The following is a 19,771-nucleotide window of genomic DNA, read 5'->3' on the forward strand; positions in this document are numbered from 1 at the left end:
ATCATCATCTATAATATATACAGGGTGTTTCAGCGAACACTTTCAAATTTTTTTAAAGTTGCCTGTGGCAGATAGCTCAATTCAAGTTTATGGGCTGGTCTACTCGAAGCGGCGGACACTACTTGCACAAAAAATTGATATGCAAAATCTACTAATTAACAAGGAATTCACTAACTTTATTTTTAGCTAATTACATTATAAGCCATATTGCAAGTTACAAATTGTAGCAGTGGACTTCGCAAGGCGGATCCACTTGGAACGAATTCTGAGGACGACACAAGTTTCGAAATTTAAATTCCAGAACTTTGCGGAGAAATGCATTGGGGTTCCAGTTACCTGTGTGCTACTGAAGTACTAAAGCGCCAAGCAGACGACACAAGAAGAGACACGGACCTGTGTGATTCAGTGCATAAAACAGCGTTTTTTAACCAAATTAACTGGAACGACAAGGCATTTCTCCGCAAGGTTCGGAAATTGATATCTGGAAACTGGTGTCATCTTAAAAATTCGTTCCAAGTGGATCCGCCTTGCGAGCTCCACGGCTATAATTTGTACATTGCAATATGGGCCATAATGTAATTAGTTAAAATTTAATTAGTGAAGCTTTAATAATTATTCGATTTTGCGTCTCAATTTTTTTTTGTGCAAGTATTGTCCACCGCTTCGAGTAGACCAGCTCATGAACTAAAATTGTGATATCTGCCACAAGCAACTTTTTTTTAAGTGTTCGCTGAAACACCCTGTATATATATATGTGTGCGTATTTTTTTTACCTTGGTCGGCGTCCGTTTTATTTTCTGCCATGATTCTTCCCGACCTGACGAGATATCGTCACACACTCGAGATAATGATCATGTCAACAATTCAGTGCCATATAAAAAATTTCATTTTCGCAACCTACGGTGTACATTTTGCTTAAAAAAATTTGCACCGGTTCGAGAGTCGTCATCATCATCATCAGCCTGGTTACACCCACTGCAGGGCAAAGGCCTCTCCCATACTTCTCCAACTACCCCAGTCATGTACTAATGGTGGCCATGTTGTCCCTGCAAACTTCTTAATCTCATCCGCCCACCTAACTTTCTGCCGCCCTCTGCTACGCTTCCCTTCCCTTGGAATCAATTCTCTAACTCTTAATGACCATCGGTTATCCTCCCTCCTCATTACGTGTCCTGCCCATGCCGTTCGTGAGCGCCCTTCGACAATCAAACAGCAACGCTTCGCATTACGTGGTACTCAAGTGAACATGCCGCTGCGAAATTTTTTTTCCCGTAAATGGTATCACTCGAATTGTCACTGTTATCAGGTTATGGCTAGCGCAACGCGCGTTTCCTGTATCGGAAACTTGTGAACGTCTTTGACCATTTGACATCAAGACAGGCGTATCTTGCCAGGTTGCATGGGCTGCGCGAACAGTGTTGTGCGATCCCGATATTATGGGAGCGTCAGTGATTCCTGTGCAATATATGTGCGGTGACGTATGTGTGACCGACTGACTTCGATCAGTTGTACTATAGATTCGACGACCACCTATCTTGAGCTCCACTATCTTGTCGTCACTTGAGCGTTGTTTCTCTTTCTGGCCACAAGTTCCCCCACTAATGAGCTAGACCCTTAATTTACTATTCCTGATATAGATTGTTGTCTTTTCGCAGTCACTATCTCGTTAAAATCTCTGGTGTAGTTGCTATGCGGCACCTGGCCTTTAAAGATCTCCTTTGGCTGACAGCTGCTTCGATGCAGGAACAATAGCTTATTGTAGTCAGTAGCTGTACAGCGAGCGGGAGCTCTTTCTCTCTCGCTCTTGGCGGCGCTGGAGGTCGCGGTGGGTTGTGCCTGCTGAAACTGGTGGCTGCAGTCCTATGGTTTTGAAAAAAAAATATTCTCAAGTTCAAACAATAGGTCCGTTACGACCACGTAAATCAGGGGCGGGCGAAGTCTCGAAGTATGTTTGAAAACTAGTATGTGGAAAACTGATTAGCATTGGAAAAGTTTCGCCAGAAAACCGCAGTTTCTAATTGATGGGAAGCTGACGACCACGCTACGAGCGATGGGGTGATTAGAAAAGCGATAGCCGTAGCATTAAAAAAGCAAGTGACGTTACTGTGAATGAGAGATCTAAAGTGAGCAGTTAGTATTGCAGTTGATATTAGGAGAGTACTAATTAAGAGGTTAAGATTATGTCGAGAAGTTTCCGGCAATGTACCGAAAGGTGCTTGGTCACTACAGGAAGGAACGAAGGAAATATCCACAACCCCTCGGGCGGCTGGACAGGTCCCAGGCGGTCGACCTGAGACGGTTGCAGACAGGCACTTTCACCAAACCCTGCCACCTGCACCACCTGTGGCCCGCGCTGCACCCATCTCCCGGCTGCCCGTGGTGCGAGCACGAACGGATCTATATGTCCCATGTGCTTTTGTAATGTCAACGCCATGAGGAAGAAGGACCAGGAGAAAAGGGGAAGACAACAGCAGGACCTTCTGAAGCTGCGCGCCTCGCTGAGAGATGGCAAGCTGCCCTCCTCAGCGAGGCACCCGAAGACCAGAAGTAGGCCGTCCAGCGGGCCAAGGCCGTTGCCGAGGATCTCGGAAGATTTTCCTCGGGCGATGGACCCCTGGCAGCCTAGCCCCGGGCACCAACAGCAATGACCGTTGGACAAATAAAGTTTATTCTTGTCCTATCCTAATCTGTAGCAGTGAAGCAGAGTGTTTACCTATGGGCCATGTCGTTACAGGAACCTATGATCAAGCTGTGGAAAGCTTCAAGAGAATTGAAGTGAAAAAAGTTGATTTGGTATTCATGAAGACCAGCTTAGTAATAGCCTTGAAAAATAAAGTAAACAATCGCTGCATTCTGCCAATAGTGAACTAGGAGGCGGAAACTTGCAAAATAATCAATAATCCTGACGGGAAGCTGAGGGAACACACTACGAGCGATGGGGTGATTAGAAAAAGCGATAGCCGTAGCATTAAGAAAGCAAGTGACGTTACTATGAATGAGAGATCTAAAGTGAGCAGTTAGTATTACAGTCGATATTGGGAGTGTACTAATTAAGAGGTTAAGATTATGTTACGTGCTGAGGAAATAACCAATGGTGTATGACTGAAAGTAACACAATGGGTTCGTGGAAAAGGAACGCACTTGCGCGGCAAAGTGACGAAACTTTACCATTATGGTTCGGTTCTCGCAGAAAATAGGTGATCAAGTGATTGATTGATTGATTTATTTATTGATTGATTGACTCCACCTATCGCCCTTTTCAATTGATTGATTGAATTTCACGTCCGACAACGATGCAGAAGTTAAAATGATAATTGCAGATTTCAACGAAACTATAGGCTGCTGAGGATACACTGAATGTGAAAAATGCGATAAAATGTTAGGTGAATGTATTACACAATTACGAATACATTTCTTATTGCACCACACTGCCACTTCTTCACTAGAGGATATAAAAATTGTGCAATGAAAATGTTCAACAATACAGAAATATCACAGCCGTTTCTTCGGTACAAATTACCCGACTGAAACAGAGCGCCCATTAAGAATGAATGAATGAATGTATGAATGACGCGAAAAGATATTTTACAACTAAATGCCTAAGTCATTCTTCTACCATCCTCATGTTAGAATTATTGCAAAAAACATTGAATGAAAGACGTCGTATAGCAATGTTTTCAAAATGGCATATCTCAGTGCCACGTATTTTTTACCTGCACACATCGAATATCCAAGAGCGACGAAGTTCAAGGTCCCCCCCCCCCCCCCCCCATTGCAGACTTTGAATACTCAGTCCCTTTGACAGAACGATGGCGTCAGTAAATTCCAAATACAGTGTATAATATACATCAAGTGCAACGATGTTTACTCACGGTAAACGACGTCAGTCTGTCACCGAATCAACAGTGGCTCTTCTTCCATGGCTGAACAAACCTCTCATCTCGATGCATTCGCGTGCAGCGTAAATAAATGATAAAATTTCTCTCGAAGAGGTCATCGAAAAAGTGCATGATGCTGTTATTCGGCAAGGCAGCGCACCTTAGACGCGAAACGCAAAGCAAAAAAAAAAAAAGAAAGAAAGAAAGCAGCCGCTCAATCGAATTGCAAACTTTCGATGCCTGGCTATTGGTGACAGTGTGGAAATAGAAGGAGCAGATTGCAAACATTATGCGAACGGGCCATTTCGAGACTATGACCGCTGACGAGTTCTCGTTGAGTGAGTCAAGAGCTGTCAAAGCTGTCTTTGCTGGTTCATCGCTTTAATGCGAGCAGGCTCGGAGGACGGCGGACGCAAGACGCGAGCTATCTTGCGCTGCACGTGGTGAAGAAAACACGGCGGGGTTCAAGGCTTGGCACGCTAGGCACGAGCCAACGCCGTCTCGCAACCGCCGCCTCCAGAAGGTCACCACCGCGCGAAAGAAGGCGAGAGTGAGAAAAAAAATAAGGAGAAAGGTGATCGGTATGGCCTGTGTTTCCGTGTTTCACGTGGAAAGGCCATCTCGAGGGGATCGACGCACCTTCCTGGCGTCGTGACGACATGCGTGGTTATAAAAGAAGGTGGGCATCGAGTCCACGCGCTGCTTGCCATACGTGAAGTCGCTCTGTTCAAGGCGCCGGCTATTGAGAGGTCTGCTGGAGATGCGACGGGGCGTCTCTTTTACGCTCGGACTCGGAAATGCCATTATTATAGGTGGTAACGAGCGAACAATGTGCACTGTGCGGTTTAGTTCGACGAGCTAATATCACGTTTAAGAATTCAGCGACTTTATTAAACGCCCATGAATAAGCAGTGTGGTCTTTCGGCACCTTGATCCGGGCTTGGCGTGTTTGGCACACACTCTTTTTGGAGTCCGTCATGAGTTTTCAAAGGAGCGCCAGCTGTTCGTCGACGACGTCGGCCTTCTTTGCGCTAACTGTTTTTCTGTGCGCTTTGGCGACGTCCTGCCTCTGTGATGGCGTGACGGACTCGGACCTCACGACCGCAGCGACGGCGCAGCCGAACGTGAGCTACGTGGCCAAGCTCAGGGAGTTCATCGGCAATGCCATGGACGGGGCCTCCCCTCGACTCGCGCGCAAGGTCCTCGAGGCGGATTTATCGGCCGACTGCAGCATCGGCCTTTTCAAGTTGGTGCGTGGCATCCGGAACCTAGAACCATGGGCGATGCGATGTGAGTCCTTCAGCGTGCATGCCTGGCCTTCGAGATGAACGGAATCGCTGTGTAGTTTCTATATCGTGCTGACTGCACTGTTGGAGGATAAGGGCATCATTGCTAGACATGCCCTTATCCTCTGCTTTAGACGCACGACACCCAGCACATCATGTAGAATGGGACATGTGTACGTTATGCAAATTTGAAACGGGGTCGGGAAAATATAGCGACTCTAAGTGCTACTCTGTTTTCGCGCTTCGACAGCAGCTCGAGCGGCACTCCATCACCGGGATCTATCGGCGTATGTCGATGGTGATCGCGAGCAATGAATAGAGTCGAGCGAAAGGAATCCTCACAGTGTACAGGCCCTGAGGTGGTATTATGTGGCGATTTTCTCTTTGTTTTTTATTGTTTCTGACCTTCGCCATTAGTCGCAGGACGCCACGCCTACACGTTGTTGCTGATATCGGCCACTCGTAGCGATGGGTGATCAGAAAAAAAAATTGAATCAGCGTAAAACAATCCTTACATACAGCCCCCGGGCCAGCATAATGTAAAGAATCCTTTCACTCGATTTTATTCATTTGTTATCGCACACATTAGTCGATGCTGGGAATATCACAGGCGAGCTGCCTGCTGGGGGGCTCTGTGTGCATGCATGGCTATCGACAATTAAATATTTTGGTGCATATGCGAGCTACTAACGCTATCTTCTCAAGTATATCTAATGTTCTGAAGTGCCAGAACTACTCGCGGAGTGTAAACGTGGTGTGATTAACAATGTTTCTGTGTTCTATCATGATCAACCTATCGCTTGTCAGCTGCGGTATTATAAGTGTTCTCCTTCTTCGCTAACCATCACGACACGTATGCTCGTAAAGGTTCTCTAGTATTTGTGGCTAGTATTGAGGACGCCTGTCAGCCTTCATAGGGATGGGTGTCATAACGAGACGGCCGCCTCCTTATCAAGCCACCCACTATCATAATTTGTGGCCGCCTGGACGCCGGCCAATCAGAAAAGGCTCCTATAGTGAGAGAAGTTTGTGAATACGAGCATGCAGCTACCGCTCGCTACCAGCTTGAAAGTGAATGCCGTAGCCCCACTCTTTTTCGCACCTGAACTGTGCACTTTGCTCGGTGATGACACGCTTGACAGGGCTCCAACCGAGGCGTGCAACTGACATTGTGACGTTCTTTTTCTCTTTCTCGTGCTTTAAGGATTTCGCTTAGAACCCGGAAAATAGAACCGCTTTAGAAGTCTATATATAACCAGTCAGGAGGAAATAATTAGAATGCGTGTGAACGTGGTGTACAATTTTGTCGAGCGACAACTGTGCCCCTGAAAAAAAAAACATAAAAAATGTTAATCAAAAAGTTTGCGCAACTGATTGCCGCATTGTGCACATCGACTTTATCGCTACATTAGTGTTATTTCCTCCAGACGGTGGTCAACAACGTCTATTCGGCATCATCCGGCTACTCTGTAACATTTATTTTTTTTAACCTGGGAAGATCTTTACGTAATATATACTTCGGCCCTTACAACGTAAATATTCCTTTCGCTCAATTATATTCGTTCCTTATCATCCGTCATTCCCGACCGGCGGATCACGGTGATCAGGCGCGCGGAGTGCCACTCGGGCCACAGGGTAAATCCTGAAATGAAATAACTCGGAATGGAGTAGTTACGAATGGAATCCCAGCCCTGTATTCACTTCCCGGTACACGTAGTAGAGCTCGCGCGCCTCACTCTCTCTCTCTCTCTCTTTGTGGTTTCGAGCGCGCTGCTACATTAAATCAAATCGCGGTTTGTAACTTATGAAACTGCACAGTGAATTATGAGGGACGCCGTAGGGGAAGGCTTCGGATTAAATTTTGACCACCCGAGGTTCCTTAACGTGCACCAAAAGTATGGTGCACGAGTGTTCTCGCACTCCGCCGGCATATCAGTGCGGCCGGCACCGAACATGCGACCACGTGCTCGGCAGAGCAACTCCGTGTAAACCGCTCAGCCACCGCGGCGTGTATCAGCCTCTCAGACACCGCTAGCAAGTCCATACGTGTACTTATCGGTAAGCCGACACGCAATGGAGCTCACAAACAACTATGAGCAACAAACTTAGCATATCGTTATCCAGCGCGTGCATTTGTCCCCCCTCCACTGCCTACTCAAGCGAATGGGCAGTGCGGTGGGCCGCTGAGCTATAACGATACGAATGTCTTTAGCATAATAGTCAATGACGAATACAGAATGGAGCATTGCCAAACAGCAAAGAAGACGTAAAGAGAATAGTTTCTCTTTTGAGCATTAACAGCGAAAACACAGTAACGAATGATTCACTAAAGGCCTGCATCCCAACAATCAAACACGTTCTTTCCTCACTGCGGGGTATTTGACGGGTCCACCGCCACGCAAGGAAACGTTGTAGAGAAAAGCATGCGTGGGCACACGAAGCGTGAGCCGTGCACGCTCCGCAGGCGCGTCGTGTCGGCAAAAAAAAAATAAATAAAATAAACGCAGCGGTCTCGACTCGGTGACGCGCAGAGGCACAGAAAGAGGAAGAACCTCGACAGGCCGCAAAAATTAGAAAAGAGAGCGCATTGAACCGTAACACTTTTTTTTTCTCGACTTCACAGCGCGAAGCGCGCCAACGACTGCTCCGAGAAAAACACGTATTGTCACGGCGTGGTCACGGAATAGTGTAGCCACGACAATATTCGGGTGGTTTTACGTCCATTTGGTGCAGGTGTGCACGGGCAGAGCACGCGTACGGGACATTTGAGGAAGTCTGTGGGTAATCGAAGCGAGCCGGAAAATTAATCGGGCGATTCCGCGAGGTCCCCTACGTGCGCTCGCGGAGGCGACGTCGTGCTTGTGCCCCTCCGAGGGTCGTGTACGTATACGACCTTGGCCAAGTTACATTCGCCGGCATGCGGGAAAGGCCCCTGAAGCTTGACAGACTAATATATGCCACCCTATCTCAAATGAAGACGAAGACTACGGGCTTAATTTATTCGAAACCAAGAGTTTAATCGAAACAAACACGTATTTGAAAGCAAGTGATGAGGCCAGCCTGCGTGACGTGGCATTCTTTTATTCAATTTAAGCTTCTACGCTTTTTATAACTTTTGTTTTAATCCCTCGCTCTGGTTTGATTTTCTTTTCCTGACTTTCACCTGGACAAAGTGGTCTCGGTAAAAAACATTTGGTGCCTGTGCAGTTAGTACCGCTTGCTTTGAAACATTTTTTTTCGTAACCTTTCAGTAGCGAGTGAGGGTCTGTGGCGACATTATTTGTCGCGGTACCCGCATATCACCATGGATCTCAACCAGTTCGCCCAAATCTTTGTCTAATTTTGCTCGCCTCATAATCTGTTTTTTTTTCTTTTTTTTTCCTGTTTTGTCTCAAGTTGGGGCCCTTCGAGAACATGCCCTGTATTCGCGCGCCATAGGCGTTGACCTTCTTCTATGCGACTGTACTCCTTAAGATGCAAAGAGGCAATCACTCCGGCCCGTAATCACAAACGGACGATTGTTCTTCATCCCCAGACCGAAATTCTCAACGCATAACTAACCTTCTATGGACGCACAATGCTCAGGAGTCTCTATGGCGCTTTTTTTAATATCAGTGCACCTGTGTAGACGCCTCTGGCCAAATTACCCTATTACCTCGTGCGTGCATGTGTGCAGGAAATTCTCTCTTTCTCTATATCTCTGATCTTTACATTTTTTTCTCTCTATTATCCTGCGTATGATAGCCTATCGTACGCTGTTCTAGTTAGCCTCCCTAGCTTCCTCGTTTTCTATTATCTTTCTCTTATATAACAATTAATCATCAGAAGCCTATTTTGTGTCCACTACAGGACCAAGACCTCTCCCCACGATATATAATTACCCCTGTCCTGTGCCAACTGATTCCAAATAGCGCCCGCGAATTTCCTAATTTCAGCGCTCCACCTAGTCGTCTGGCGTCCTCGACTGCGGTTCCCTTCTGTTGGCACCCATTCTGTAACCCTAATGGGCCAACGGTTATCTAACCTGCGCATTACACGACCTGCCCAGCTCCATTTTTTTTTCTCTGAATGTCAATTAGAATATCGGATATATCCGCTGGCTCTCTGATCCAAACCGCTCTCTTTCTGTCTCTTAACGTTATACCTAGCATCCTTCGTTACATCGCTCTTTACGCGGTCCTTAACTTGTTCTCAAGCTTCTTTGTCAGTCTCCAAGTTTCTGCCCCATATGTCAGCACCGGTAAAATGCACTGATTGTACACCTTCTTTTTCAATCATAATGGTACGATTCCAGCCAGGAGCTCACGATGTTTGCCGTATGCGATCCAACCCATTATTATTCTTCTCTGAATTTCCTTCTCATGATCAGGGTTCCCTGGGATTAATTGACCCAGGTAAACGTACTCCTTCACCGACTCTAGAGGCTGACTGGCTATCCTGAACTCTCGTACCCTTGCCCGGCTATAACACATTATCTTTGTCTTCTGCATATTAATCTTCAACCTCACTCTTACACCCTTTCTTTTGAGGTTCTCAATAATTTGTTGTAACTCGTCTGCAGTGTTGCTGAATGGAACAAGGTCATCTGCAAACCGAAGGTTGCTGAGATATTCGCCGTTGATCCTTACTTCTAAGCCTTCCCACTTTAACAGCTTGAATACTTCTTCCAAGCACGCAGTGAATAGCATTGGATAGATTGTGTCTTCTTGTCTGTCCCCTTTCTTTATAGGGATCTTCCTACTTTTGCTTGTGGAGAATTAGGGTAGCTGCGGAATCTCTGTAGATATTATCCAAGACATTTACGCAAGCGGTCTGTACTTCTTGATTACATAATGTCTCTATGACGGCTGGCATCTCTGCTGAATCAAATGCCTTTTCGTAATCTATGAAAGCCATACAGAGAGGTTGATTGTACACTGCGGATTTCTCAATTACCTGATTAATGACATGGATGTGATCCATTTTAGAGTATGCCTTCCTGAAACCAGCCCGTTCCCTTGGTTGACTCAAGTCCAGTGTCCCTTATTGCAAATTATATTGGTTAATATTTTATTTGATACTGGAAGTAAGCTAATGGGACTATAATTTTTCTCATCTTCAACGTCTCCCTTTTTGTGGATTAGTATAATGTTTGCATTCTTCCAGTTTTCTGGGACCTTTGAAGTCAATAGACACTTCGTATAAGGAGCCGCCAGTTTTCCATGCATTATGCCTCCTCCATCTTTGATTAAATCGACTGTTATTCCATCCTCTCCTGCCGCGCTTCCTCATTTCATGTCTCACAAGGCTCTTCTGACCTCATCGCTAGTTATAGGAGGAGTTCCTTTATGCTGTTCATTACTGTTTCTAATTGAGGTATGCTGACTCCTCTGGGTACTGTACAAGTCAGTGTAGAATTCTTTTTCTGCTTTTACTATATCTTCGAGATTGCTGATGATATTACCCTGCTTATCTTTCAGTGCATACATCTTGGTTTGTCCTGTGCCAAGTTTCTTTCTCACGGATTACAGGCTGCGTCCATTATTTACGGCTTCTTCAGTCGTTCTCACGTTATAGTTTCGAATATCCCTTATTTTCGCTTTGTTGACCAGTTTTGACAGTTCTGCGAATTCTATTCTGTCTCTTGAGTTGGGCACTTTCATTTTTTGTCGTTTCTTTATAAGGCCCTTTGTTACTTGGGAAAGCTTGCCGATTGGTTGCCTTGATGCCTTGCCTCCCACTTCAATTGCTGCCTCTGAAGCCAGCCTAGTTACTATTTTATTCATTACCTCTTTGTCACCTCCATCTCTTTGTTCTAAGGCTGCTTATTTGTTTGCAAGTACCAGCCAGAATTTGTCTGCCTCTACAGTTACTGCATCTAGATTGGCCTGTTTCTTCTTGACCAATTTTACTCTTTCTCTCTTCAAATTGAGGGGAATCTTAGCCCTCACTAACCTATGATCACTGTAGTATACCTTACCTAACACTTCTACATCCTGCACTATGCTGGGATCGGCAGAAAGTATGAAATGAATTTCATTTCTTGTTTCCCCATTAGGCCTTTTCCATGTCCACTTTCTGTTGCTATGCTTCCTGAAGAAGGTGTTCATTAATCGCATCTTATTCCTTTCTGCGAATTTTACAAGCACCTCTCCTCTGGCGTTCCTAGGATCGACGCCATAGCTGCCAATTGCTTGTTAGCCAGCCTGCTTTTTTCCCACTTTTTTCACACTTTTGCACTGAAGTCACCCATTGCTACAGTATACTGATTTGCACTTTTCCCATCGCTAATTCAACATCTTCATAAAATTGATCTACTTCATTATCGTCGTGACTGGATGTTGGAGCCTAGGCTTGTACAACCTTTAATCTATACCTCTCATTAAGTATGAATACGACTACTGCTACCCTCTCAATAATGCTGTAGAATTCGTCAATGTTGCTTTCTATGTCCTTATGGATTAGGAATCCTATCCCGCATTGCTTCTTACCTGGAAGGCCTCTGTAGCAGAGGATATGGGCGTTAGTCAGCACTGTATAAGCCTCGCTAATCGATGCATAAATGCTTAGAAAAAGGATTTCATGGCACTTTTTACGACACACGAGGGTATAAAAGCCACACGACAAGCGTTGTAGCTTTTACAAAGAGCTTCTGTTCTGAACTTGTGCCTGTCGTTTTTTGATGAAGACCCCTCTTATGTGGTCTTGATAGTTTCAGCAGAGTAAAATCTTTATTATTATTATTATTTTTACGAGTCACCATTCCTCGCAGTGTTCGACGCCTCTGGAAAGTACCCGACCGGGGCCCTGACGACGACGCGAGTCGATCTAGGTGCTTTCGACGAGTGCGTCGAGACCGTGGTGCGTGACGACTACGGCCACGAAACGCTGCGCGCGCAGTACTGCAACCTAATGGTCTACGCCGGAAACAGGACGGACCTCGACGACCACATCGCAAAAGCCGTAACGCTATCGCACCCGCGGGTGAGCTGGCACTTCGGCCATTTTTGTTGCAGTTACTCTTGACCCCGAAAAAAAAAGGAAATAAGAAGGAAAATAGCTCTTACGCTAAAACTCTTCCTAAGAGCAGCATCGAGCCAATCATGGTGTTGGACGTATCATTAGAGGCGGCGACTGGCCAATGGCAAACAGTGCTTACGAACAAAAAGCTTTGTGGATTCAACCCCTTTTTTCTAAGGTAACATCGGCAGCCTACAGATCGCAAACGGGTCCTCGCGCAATGCGCTATGCTTGTTTTTGTTTTTACAGTGAAGCTATTAGCCTCTATACGCCCTTTCATACATAGCAGTCAACGCTGTGGAAGCTACGCAAAAAGTTCGGTCAAGAAAAGTTGTCATTCCGCGCGTTCCGTCCATGCTTCGCTGCGTGCCAATTGCGTTCGCTCGCGCAAGCATGCACGTGAGGCTCCTCGCAACGGGATGCAAATAAAAAGCCCGAAAAGAACAAAAAAATAAAAAATGATCTAAAACAACGCATTAGCAGCGGCATACCACAGTGTGTTTGTTTCTAAGGGTTGAAACTTGTTTCATTCAATACTGATCCTACATAAAAAACAGTTGCGCACAATTGCGGTCAAAAAGCGTCCAACCACATCCGAGTGCGAACGAAACCACTGCAAGAACTCTCTCTAGCCACCACAGCGTTAACTGCTATGTATGGAACGGAGCATAGTTGATCACAAATTTCTTGTCTGCCAGCAAAAAAAAAAGAAGTTAAACAAAAAAATTCGCATATCTCTTTTGGAATGAGGCCCATACAACACACAGCTCAGTATTCATTTCAATAAAGAAAAGCACTAAACAAGCGTCAGAACTGCATGATGGATGATAAGGCGGCTGTGAACAATGCGAGGCACGTTCCTTCTCCCTGCGTGTGTTTCCTGGTAAAAATTACTGTTGCAAAAGCTGCACCAGTGGGAAAGGCAGTCCAATAAAACATTTCATATGCCCATTGACGTCATTTGCGTGGTTTTCTAACAGCTTCGCTGGCCATCCACTTTCGCATGGTCGGGATGGCGAATCGATTTTTTTCAGTTAATCAGTATCGGTTGGCACAAAATACCGCTGAACAAAAAAAAATTCTGAGAGCCCATCGACGATGATTGTCCAAGTTATGACAGCACCACGGTGGCAGTGCCCTTTCGATGTCGCCAAATATCGTCTGTCCCGAGAAACATCTCGCACATTAGTGGCCTGAGAACATACAAAATGCGAACTTACTTTTGTCCTCTCTTCCTCTTTCTTAGAGCCTGACTACTACCGTGAGCGCACTGAAACTATACCAAGAAAAAAATATGCAGATCCAACGCACATCTTGGAATCTATGTGAAGCGAAGCTTTCGTGAAGTGGTTAATCAAATGCTATCCATTTGTCCCCTTCATTCCTGCATCAATGGAATAAGGGAAACAGGTGCGGGCACATGTGCGCATGTGCGCGAGAGCACAACGCCCACTAGCTCACAAAACGCTAGTGGGCGTTGGCACGGTTGACATGGTGGCCTAATAGTTAGAGCAACCGGCTGCTGTGCAGGGGCGCAGAAGCTCGCTCAAACCATCGGACACATAATTCATTTTAAATGTGTGAGCATTTCTATGCCTATCCAGTGAGGAAACCCGTCCGTCAGTACGTCACCTAAGACGATCGTTTTCAAGATGGGACACGCAGCAGCGAGCGAATTCACATTCGTGTTGCCTCTCGTTTCAAGGCTAACTAAGCGGCAAGATCACAGCGCGCAGGAAGCTATCAGCACTCGGCGCACTGCGTCCCATCGCCGATCGCTTTGAAGATACGGCCCACGCGTCCCGCTTCAACGCGAACTAAGCGGCGATAATACAGGCACGCATGGCCTCGCCATACGCAGCCGCCGCCGGAGTACAGTTGGTCACAGTTGATAATGGTTCGACGAGGATGGATAAGGCACGAAAGAGCGATAACGGCTTATATTGATGGGAACATCATCAGCACACCTTGCGCCACCACCTGCAGTAGTTTACTTGCGTCATCATTTCACCTTGCGCTGCCGTCAGCAGCCATTCGTGCCGCCACATCGCGCTCGTTTATACTCGTCGGATCAAGTTTCATAACATCGCTAATGAAATCTGGCTACGTAGAGATGAGGTAAAACTCTTGCTTGGGCTAGTTGGTTCATGCTTGAAGTAGTAAAGGCAAGCCGCAGAAGATCAGGACTCAGGAAGAAGTACACAAACGACAGGACCGGCGTCACCCACAACTAAGTTTATTTTCGCAACAAGCCTGCCTTATGTAGGTTATTCACGCCGAGTCACGCACAAAACTTTAGAAGCAAAAAACAGCAATCTATCGACCATTCAGGAATGTTATCGGCACATATTGTCGAATGAGCAAACGAGAACCACACGTGGATCAGCACAGGAGGCAATCGATCTAGTATAGTCTTTTTCCAAGCCAACGGGGACATAAAACCAGACATAAAAAGTACCGTCTACACTTCACTACCAACGATTGGTTGGTAGTGAAGTCCCCGTTGGCTTGGAAAAAGACTATACTAGATCAATTGCCTCCTGTGCTGATCCACGTGTGGTTCTTGTTTGCTCATTCGATAATATGTGCCGATAACATTCCTGAATGGTCGATACATTGCTGTTTTTTACTTCTAAAGCTTTGTGCGTGACTCGGCGTGAATAACCTACATAAGGCAGGCTTGTTGCGAAAATAAACTTAGTTGTGGGTGGCGCCGGTCCTGTCGTTTGTGTACTTCTTCCTGAGTAGAGATGAGCAAGTGGCGGAACGCTTACACATACTTAGACAACTCCTAGAGGAGTTACTGCGTGAAAAAGCATAATCCATGCCGCAAGGCAGCAGGAGCACACACTGTCAACAAAGTACGGGAGGGTTCGCAAAGGAAGGTTCGCTTTAAGTAAAAGAACATACCTCGGGTAGTGCATTTGTTTCTGTGCATCTACTTGTCTTCGTCAGGACCTCGACGAAGACAAGTAGACGCTCGTAGGGTCTTCGGTGTAAGGCAGAAAACAAACAATGTAAAAATGCCTTGGTGTGACTAAAAACACACCATTTTTGAGGTGGCTTCTCACGAATCATGTGAAGCGTGCTACGAAGAGCAGCAAGCTCCGTGGCTGTCGATGTCGTCTGATGAGATGTCTTGAACTTTACGGTGGTGGCTTTCTCAGGAAAAAAATCACTGATCCTGCAGACCCGTCTGGAGGTTGAAGCATCATTGTACAGATTGGTACGATCATTGTATTTTTCGTACAGTAAGAGCAGTGAAAGTTGCTTGGGAGCTTGTGATAAGAGTTGTGCCTTCGTTCGAGTTCCTGGTACTGTCAGTCGAACTTGTGGCTGAACCAACCACCAAGGCGGAAACAGAACTATTGCTGCAGCTGTGTAATCTTATGGAAGATATACACGATAAGGCAGTATCCTCTAACAAAAAAAAAAGCGCGTGGTTGGTCTTCTGGCGGTGACGCGAGATAGTGGAAAGGGGCGTGAGCAAGGCCTCTAAGTGTACTCTGAACGCTTCCGTAACAATGTGAATTATGGTTGGGTAGTCATGCGCAATAGCAATGGTCTCAGCTGTTGATGAACATCGTGATAACCCTACAGAAATCCTAAGCGCCTGGTCCTGAGCACTTCCGATTGTACGGATGTTAGTTCTGCAGGTATTGGTCAGCACTGGCAAGTTGTACCTCAGATACCCGAGAAAGAGCGTCCTGTAAACTTGTATCATGCCGTGTACTGAAATACACCAGGTTTTTTCTCCAAGAAACTTCAACAGATGAGATATGGCTGTCAGGCCTTTTTTAGGTAGGTCACGTGGGGACTCAAGCAGAGGTCACGGTCAACGATTACCCCTAAGAGTCTGTTTGTCCTGACATGGGAATTTTGTCCATCGTTGGATAATGACGTTCGAATTCACTGACTTCCGACTAAACGCGACCAATGCCCATTTTGCTGGGCAAATCTTGAGGCCTTGTTCGCTAAGGTACGTCGATATCAACGTCGCAGATTTCTGGAGGCTTGCACGTACCTGAGGAAGTGTCATGCCAGATGCCCAGACACAGATGTCATGAGCACAGATTGACAACTTCACCGTGCTGTACCGTCTGTGGCTAGGCGTTGCGTTTAGGAGCTCATATGCTTTCCTTATTATTATGGCCAACAGCCCCACGTGCGACACATGCAACAGCGATGAGACGCTCGCACATATTATCTGTGTCTGCCCGCGATATAGTGCCCAGAGACAAGTGATGTGCAGAGTACTGGACCAGCTGGACATTCGCCCAGCATCAGAATTCAAAGCTTTATGAGTACTCCAAAGGACATCCGCGCTGAAGGCCTTACTGGCGTTATTAAGGTTCCTGCGGTCTACGGGGATAAACGATAGACTTTAAGAACGCCGCCTCTACCGCTATATAGTCTACGTGGTTTGTTCGTGCTCATCTCCCTTTCTCTCTAGCTCTCCCTTCCGCTCTCTTTCTCTTTTTATCCCCCTTAACCCTTCACCCCGTGCAGGGTAGCCAGCCGGAACTACCTCTGGCTAACCTCCCTGCCTTTCTATGCATCCGTTTCTCTCTCTCTCTCGATACAAATGAGCACAAGCTTGAAAAGTGTGGGGCTCAAGACACCGCCATGCGGAACTCGATGGCGTGTGTAGCGTTAAGAAGTTGGAACGTCTTCGGTATTCACAAAGAGAGACAACATATGTAAATAAATGCGTGTCCAACAATAGAGTCGACTGCCGAGGCCAACCATTTACAGAGCCTCAAATATAGGCTCATGAAGAACTTTGTCGTATGCTCCTTTTATATCGAGAAACATGGCGACAGATAACAGCTTACACGACTTTTGATGTTGAACGTATGTAACAAAATCGATCACGTTGTCAATGGAGCATCGGTGACGTCGAAAACTAGACATAGCATCTGGGTAAACTTCGTAACGTTCCAGGTAGCATTCTATTCTAGCGAGGATCTATCGTTCCATCACCTTTCCAATGCAACTAGCCAGTGCAAGTGGGCCGTATAAAGTAATCTCTAGAGGAGACTTGCCAGGTATAAGGAGCGGTGCCAGGCGACTGGTATTTCATTCCTGAAGAGCATTTCAAACCTGCCAGGACTCATTGAAGATGTGCAGCAGTGCATTTCGCGCCTGTTTACCGAAGTGGCACAATATACGGTAAAAGGATGATGACTGATTAGGTGATGACGACTGATTACACAAGACAATAAGCGCCGTATCAAGCTCTTAAGTGGTGAATGGCAGATCCATGAGTGACTCCCTTGCTTCCGTAACGTAGCTAAAAGTAAAAGTAAACAGCAATGTAAGCCGAATCACAATTACTTATGGCCACTTTCTCTTCCTCCTCTTTTCTTTCTTTATTTTTTAACGTTTACTGTTTTCCTCAACTTTTTACGAATACAGCCACCATCTAAGGCACACATATTAAGGACGGACGCTGACAGGTAACTTCGTCTGCTTGCACGCCAAAAGTCACAAGCTTTCTGGAGTTCAAGTGCCTTCAATTGCCATTGCGTAAGCTGGACCTCTTGCTACGGCTACAGCGGCCATCTTGCCTTTCCCGCGGCGAAACAACCTTGCTATTCCGCTTGTGGCTGGGAGTGACGTTCACGGACGCTTACTCCTATCATATGGGAATGACCGATAGCTCTATGTGCGACTCCTGTAGGGGCCAGAAAACCATCCATCGCCTATTGTGTATCTATCCTCGCTACGATGCACAATGTCTCTCGCTCTCTCAGGACTCCTTTAAACCCACTGGAGTCGAGACCGTTCTCTGAGGGAAAGGTGCTCAAGCCCTGGCCGCACCCATGACTGGCACAAAAGGCAATTCCTGCGCTAGTACACTACTTCAAGTGCACCAGTTTAAGAGACCGCTTATAGTGTCCCTGTGCATCATCCCACCTGCACTCAGTGCTCACTTTCTCCCTATTTTCCTATTGCTATTCCCCTTTCCCTTGCCCACAATGTAGGGTAGCAAACCGAATGCTCATCTGATTGACCTCCCTGCATTTCCTCTTCTTGCTGTCTGTCTCTCTCAAGGCAAAAGTATATTATCCATGGAAAAACCTACCACGCTTTCGAACTAGGTAATTGCTTAGTGGAACATTACTGTTTCTTTTTTTTTCTAGCATTTTTGAAGACAACGCGACGATTACTTGAATTTTCTGTAAGACGGGTACCGTATATTCACCCGCTCTATAGTCTGATTATCATTGTTTCATTGATAAAAATAAAAGGGTCGCGAAGCACTGTGTCTTCTGTGAATTAAAAAAAACGAACAAGAAATAACCAAAAATTCAGGCACAACTAATTTACGACGACTACCCAAGCACGCGAATATCATTCTTTCGAGAAAAAAAAATAATTTCGGACAAAGTTTTGAGGATCGTTCTTTTATTTTTTTATTGAAAAGCTATATGAACCAGGTTAGGCCGACATATTTAGGCACATTATCTTCATTTGAGATCGGCCCGTTAACACGATTTGGAAGATAGCCGGAAAGAAAACTGGTCGTATAATGGAAAGACTGTTAATCGCATTAATTTCACCGACGATTACAATACTCCTTGGTGGGAATTTCTTGGGTGTTTTAAGTACGCGTTATATTATGGCAAGGAATTTGATTCTGACGGACAAGGCGCTCTCAGTAGCGACGCTGAGCCTCTGCTCGGGCATCTCGTTTAGCAGTAGAGGCAGACGAAGCATTTTGACCGGTTGCGTCGCCCATTGTTCAGAAAGAAAGCGCGTACACGGGAACGCGTGGCTCGCGGGAACGCATTCTCTAGCGGCGGTGGCGCCGCACGCGAAGCAGCGTATGTGCAATTGGTCCGAAGCCCATGCTAGCGCTTTGATTCGTCGCTGGCCGCATACCTGGTCGTGCCGGCTCTCCGTCTTCCCCCTCACCCTTTCGCCATACCCTCCTCTGCATTCCACCTCCTGGTTGCGCTGCACCGTCCTCTCCCCTTTCGTCCTCGCGTCTTTCATCCCCCCACGGCGCTCCGCGTTCGCTTTCATCTTTCGCTGTGCTCGTTCACTCGGTTACGCCGACGTCGAGGCCGACGCCGACGCTCGCAGCAGGAACGGGTGCCCCACAGTTACAAGAAAATTTCGCAATTACAAGAAAATAGCACGGAGAACAAGCAATATAAGGTGTAAGCAGGCCCAAAGGTTATAAAAAAGCATTCATTCATAAATTCATAAAATAGTGTAAACGCGCGCATACTATGCTTCCCGTGAATTAACAGTCGTTTTTGACCTCGTGCGACGCGTTGATGCGCATGGGTGCGAATGGGCCATAATTGGCTTTGTCCATGCGTTATTGAGGATGGACACCAACATCGTGTCGTGTGTACCGTTTACTTCGAGAAAACCTATACCGTCTCTATATTCAAAGTTTCGAGGTCACAGCGCCCATGACCGTAACGTCATGTTATCAGGCCCTGAAGTGCATGGCCGAGCTCATTCGATATTCGCGGCCTTCCGAAGGAGGCGTGAACTATTCCTCTCAGGCTCTGTTCCCTTAGGTCTCTAATGGGAAGCACTTATTGGCACACACAATTCTCGTCAGTGCGATCTCGCCCAAAGAAGCGT

General features: G+C 46.3%; 1 protein-coding gene across 1 annotated transcript in view; it reads left to right on the forward strand.

Moving 5' to 3' along the window:
* The first annotated feature begins 4,567 nt into the window (after positions 1-4,567).
* Positions 4,568-19,771, forward strand: part of LOC142576859 (nose resistant to fluoxetine protein 6-like) — a 66,471-nt gene continuing 51,267 nt past the window's right edge. Inside the window, exons 1-2 of the mRNA XM_075687054.1 lie at positions 4,568-5,168; positions 11,916-12,127. Coding sequence (XP_075543169.1) covers positions 4,856-5,168; positions 11,916-12,127 — 525 coding nt within the window. The 5' untranslated portion in view covers positions 4,568-4,855. The remainder of the gene's footprint in view (positions 5,169-11,915; positions 12,128-19,771) is intronic.

This window comes from Dermacentor variabilis, chromosome 1, assembly GCF_050947875.1.
Source record: "Dermacentor variabilis isolate Ectoservices chromosome 1, ASM5094787v1, whole genome shotgun sequence".
Classification (NCBI taxonomy): Eukaryota; Metazoa; Arthropoda; class Arachnida; order Ixodida; family Ixodidae; genus Dermacentor; species Dermacentor variabilis.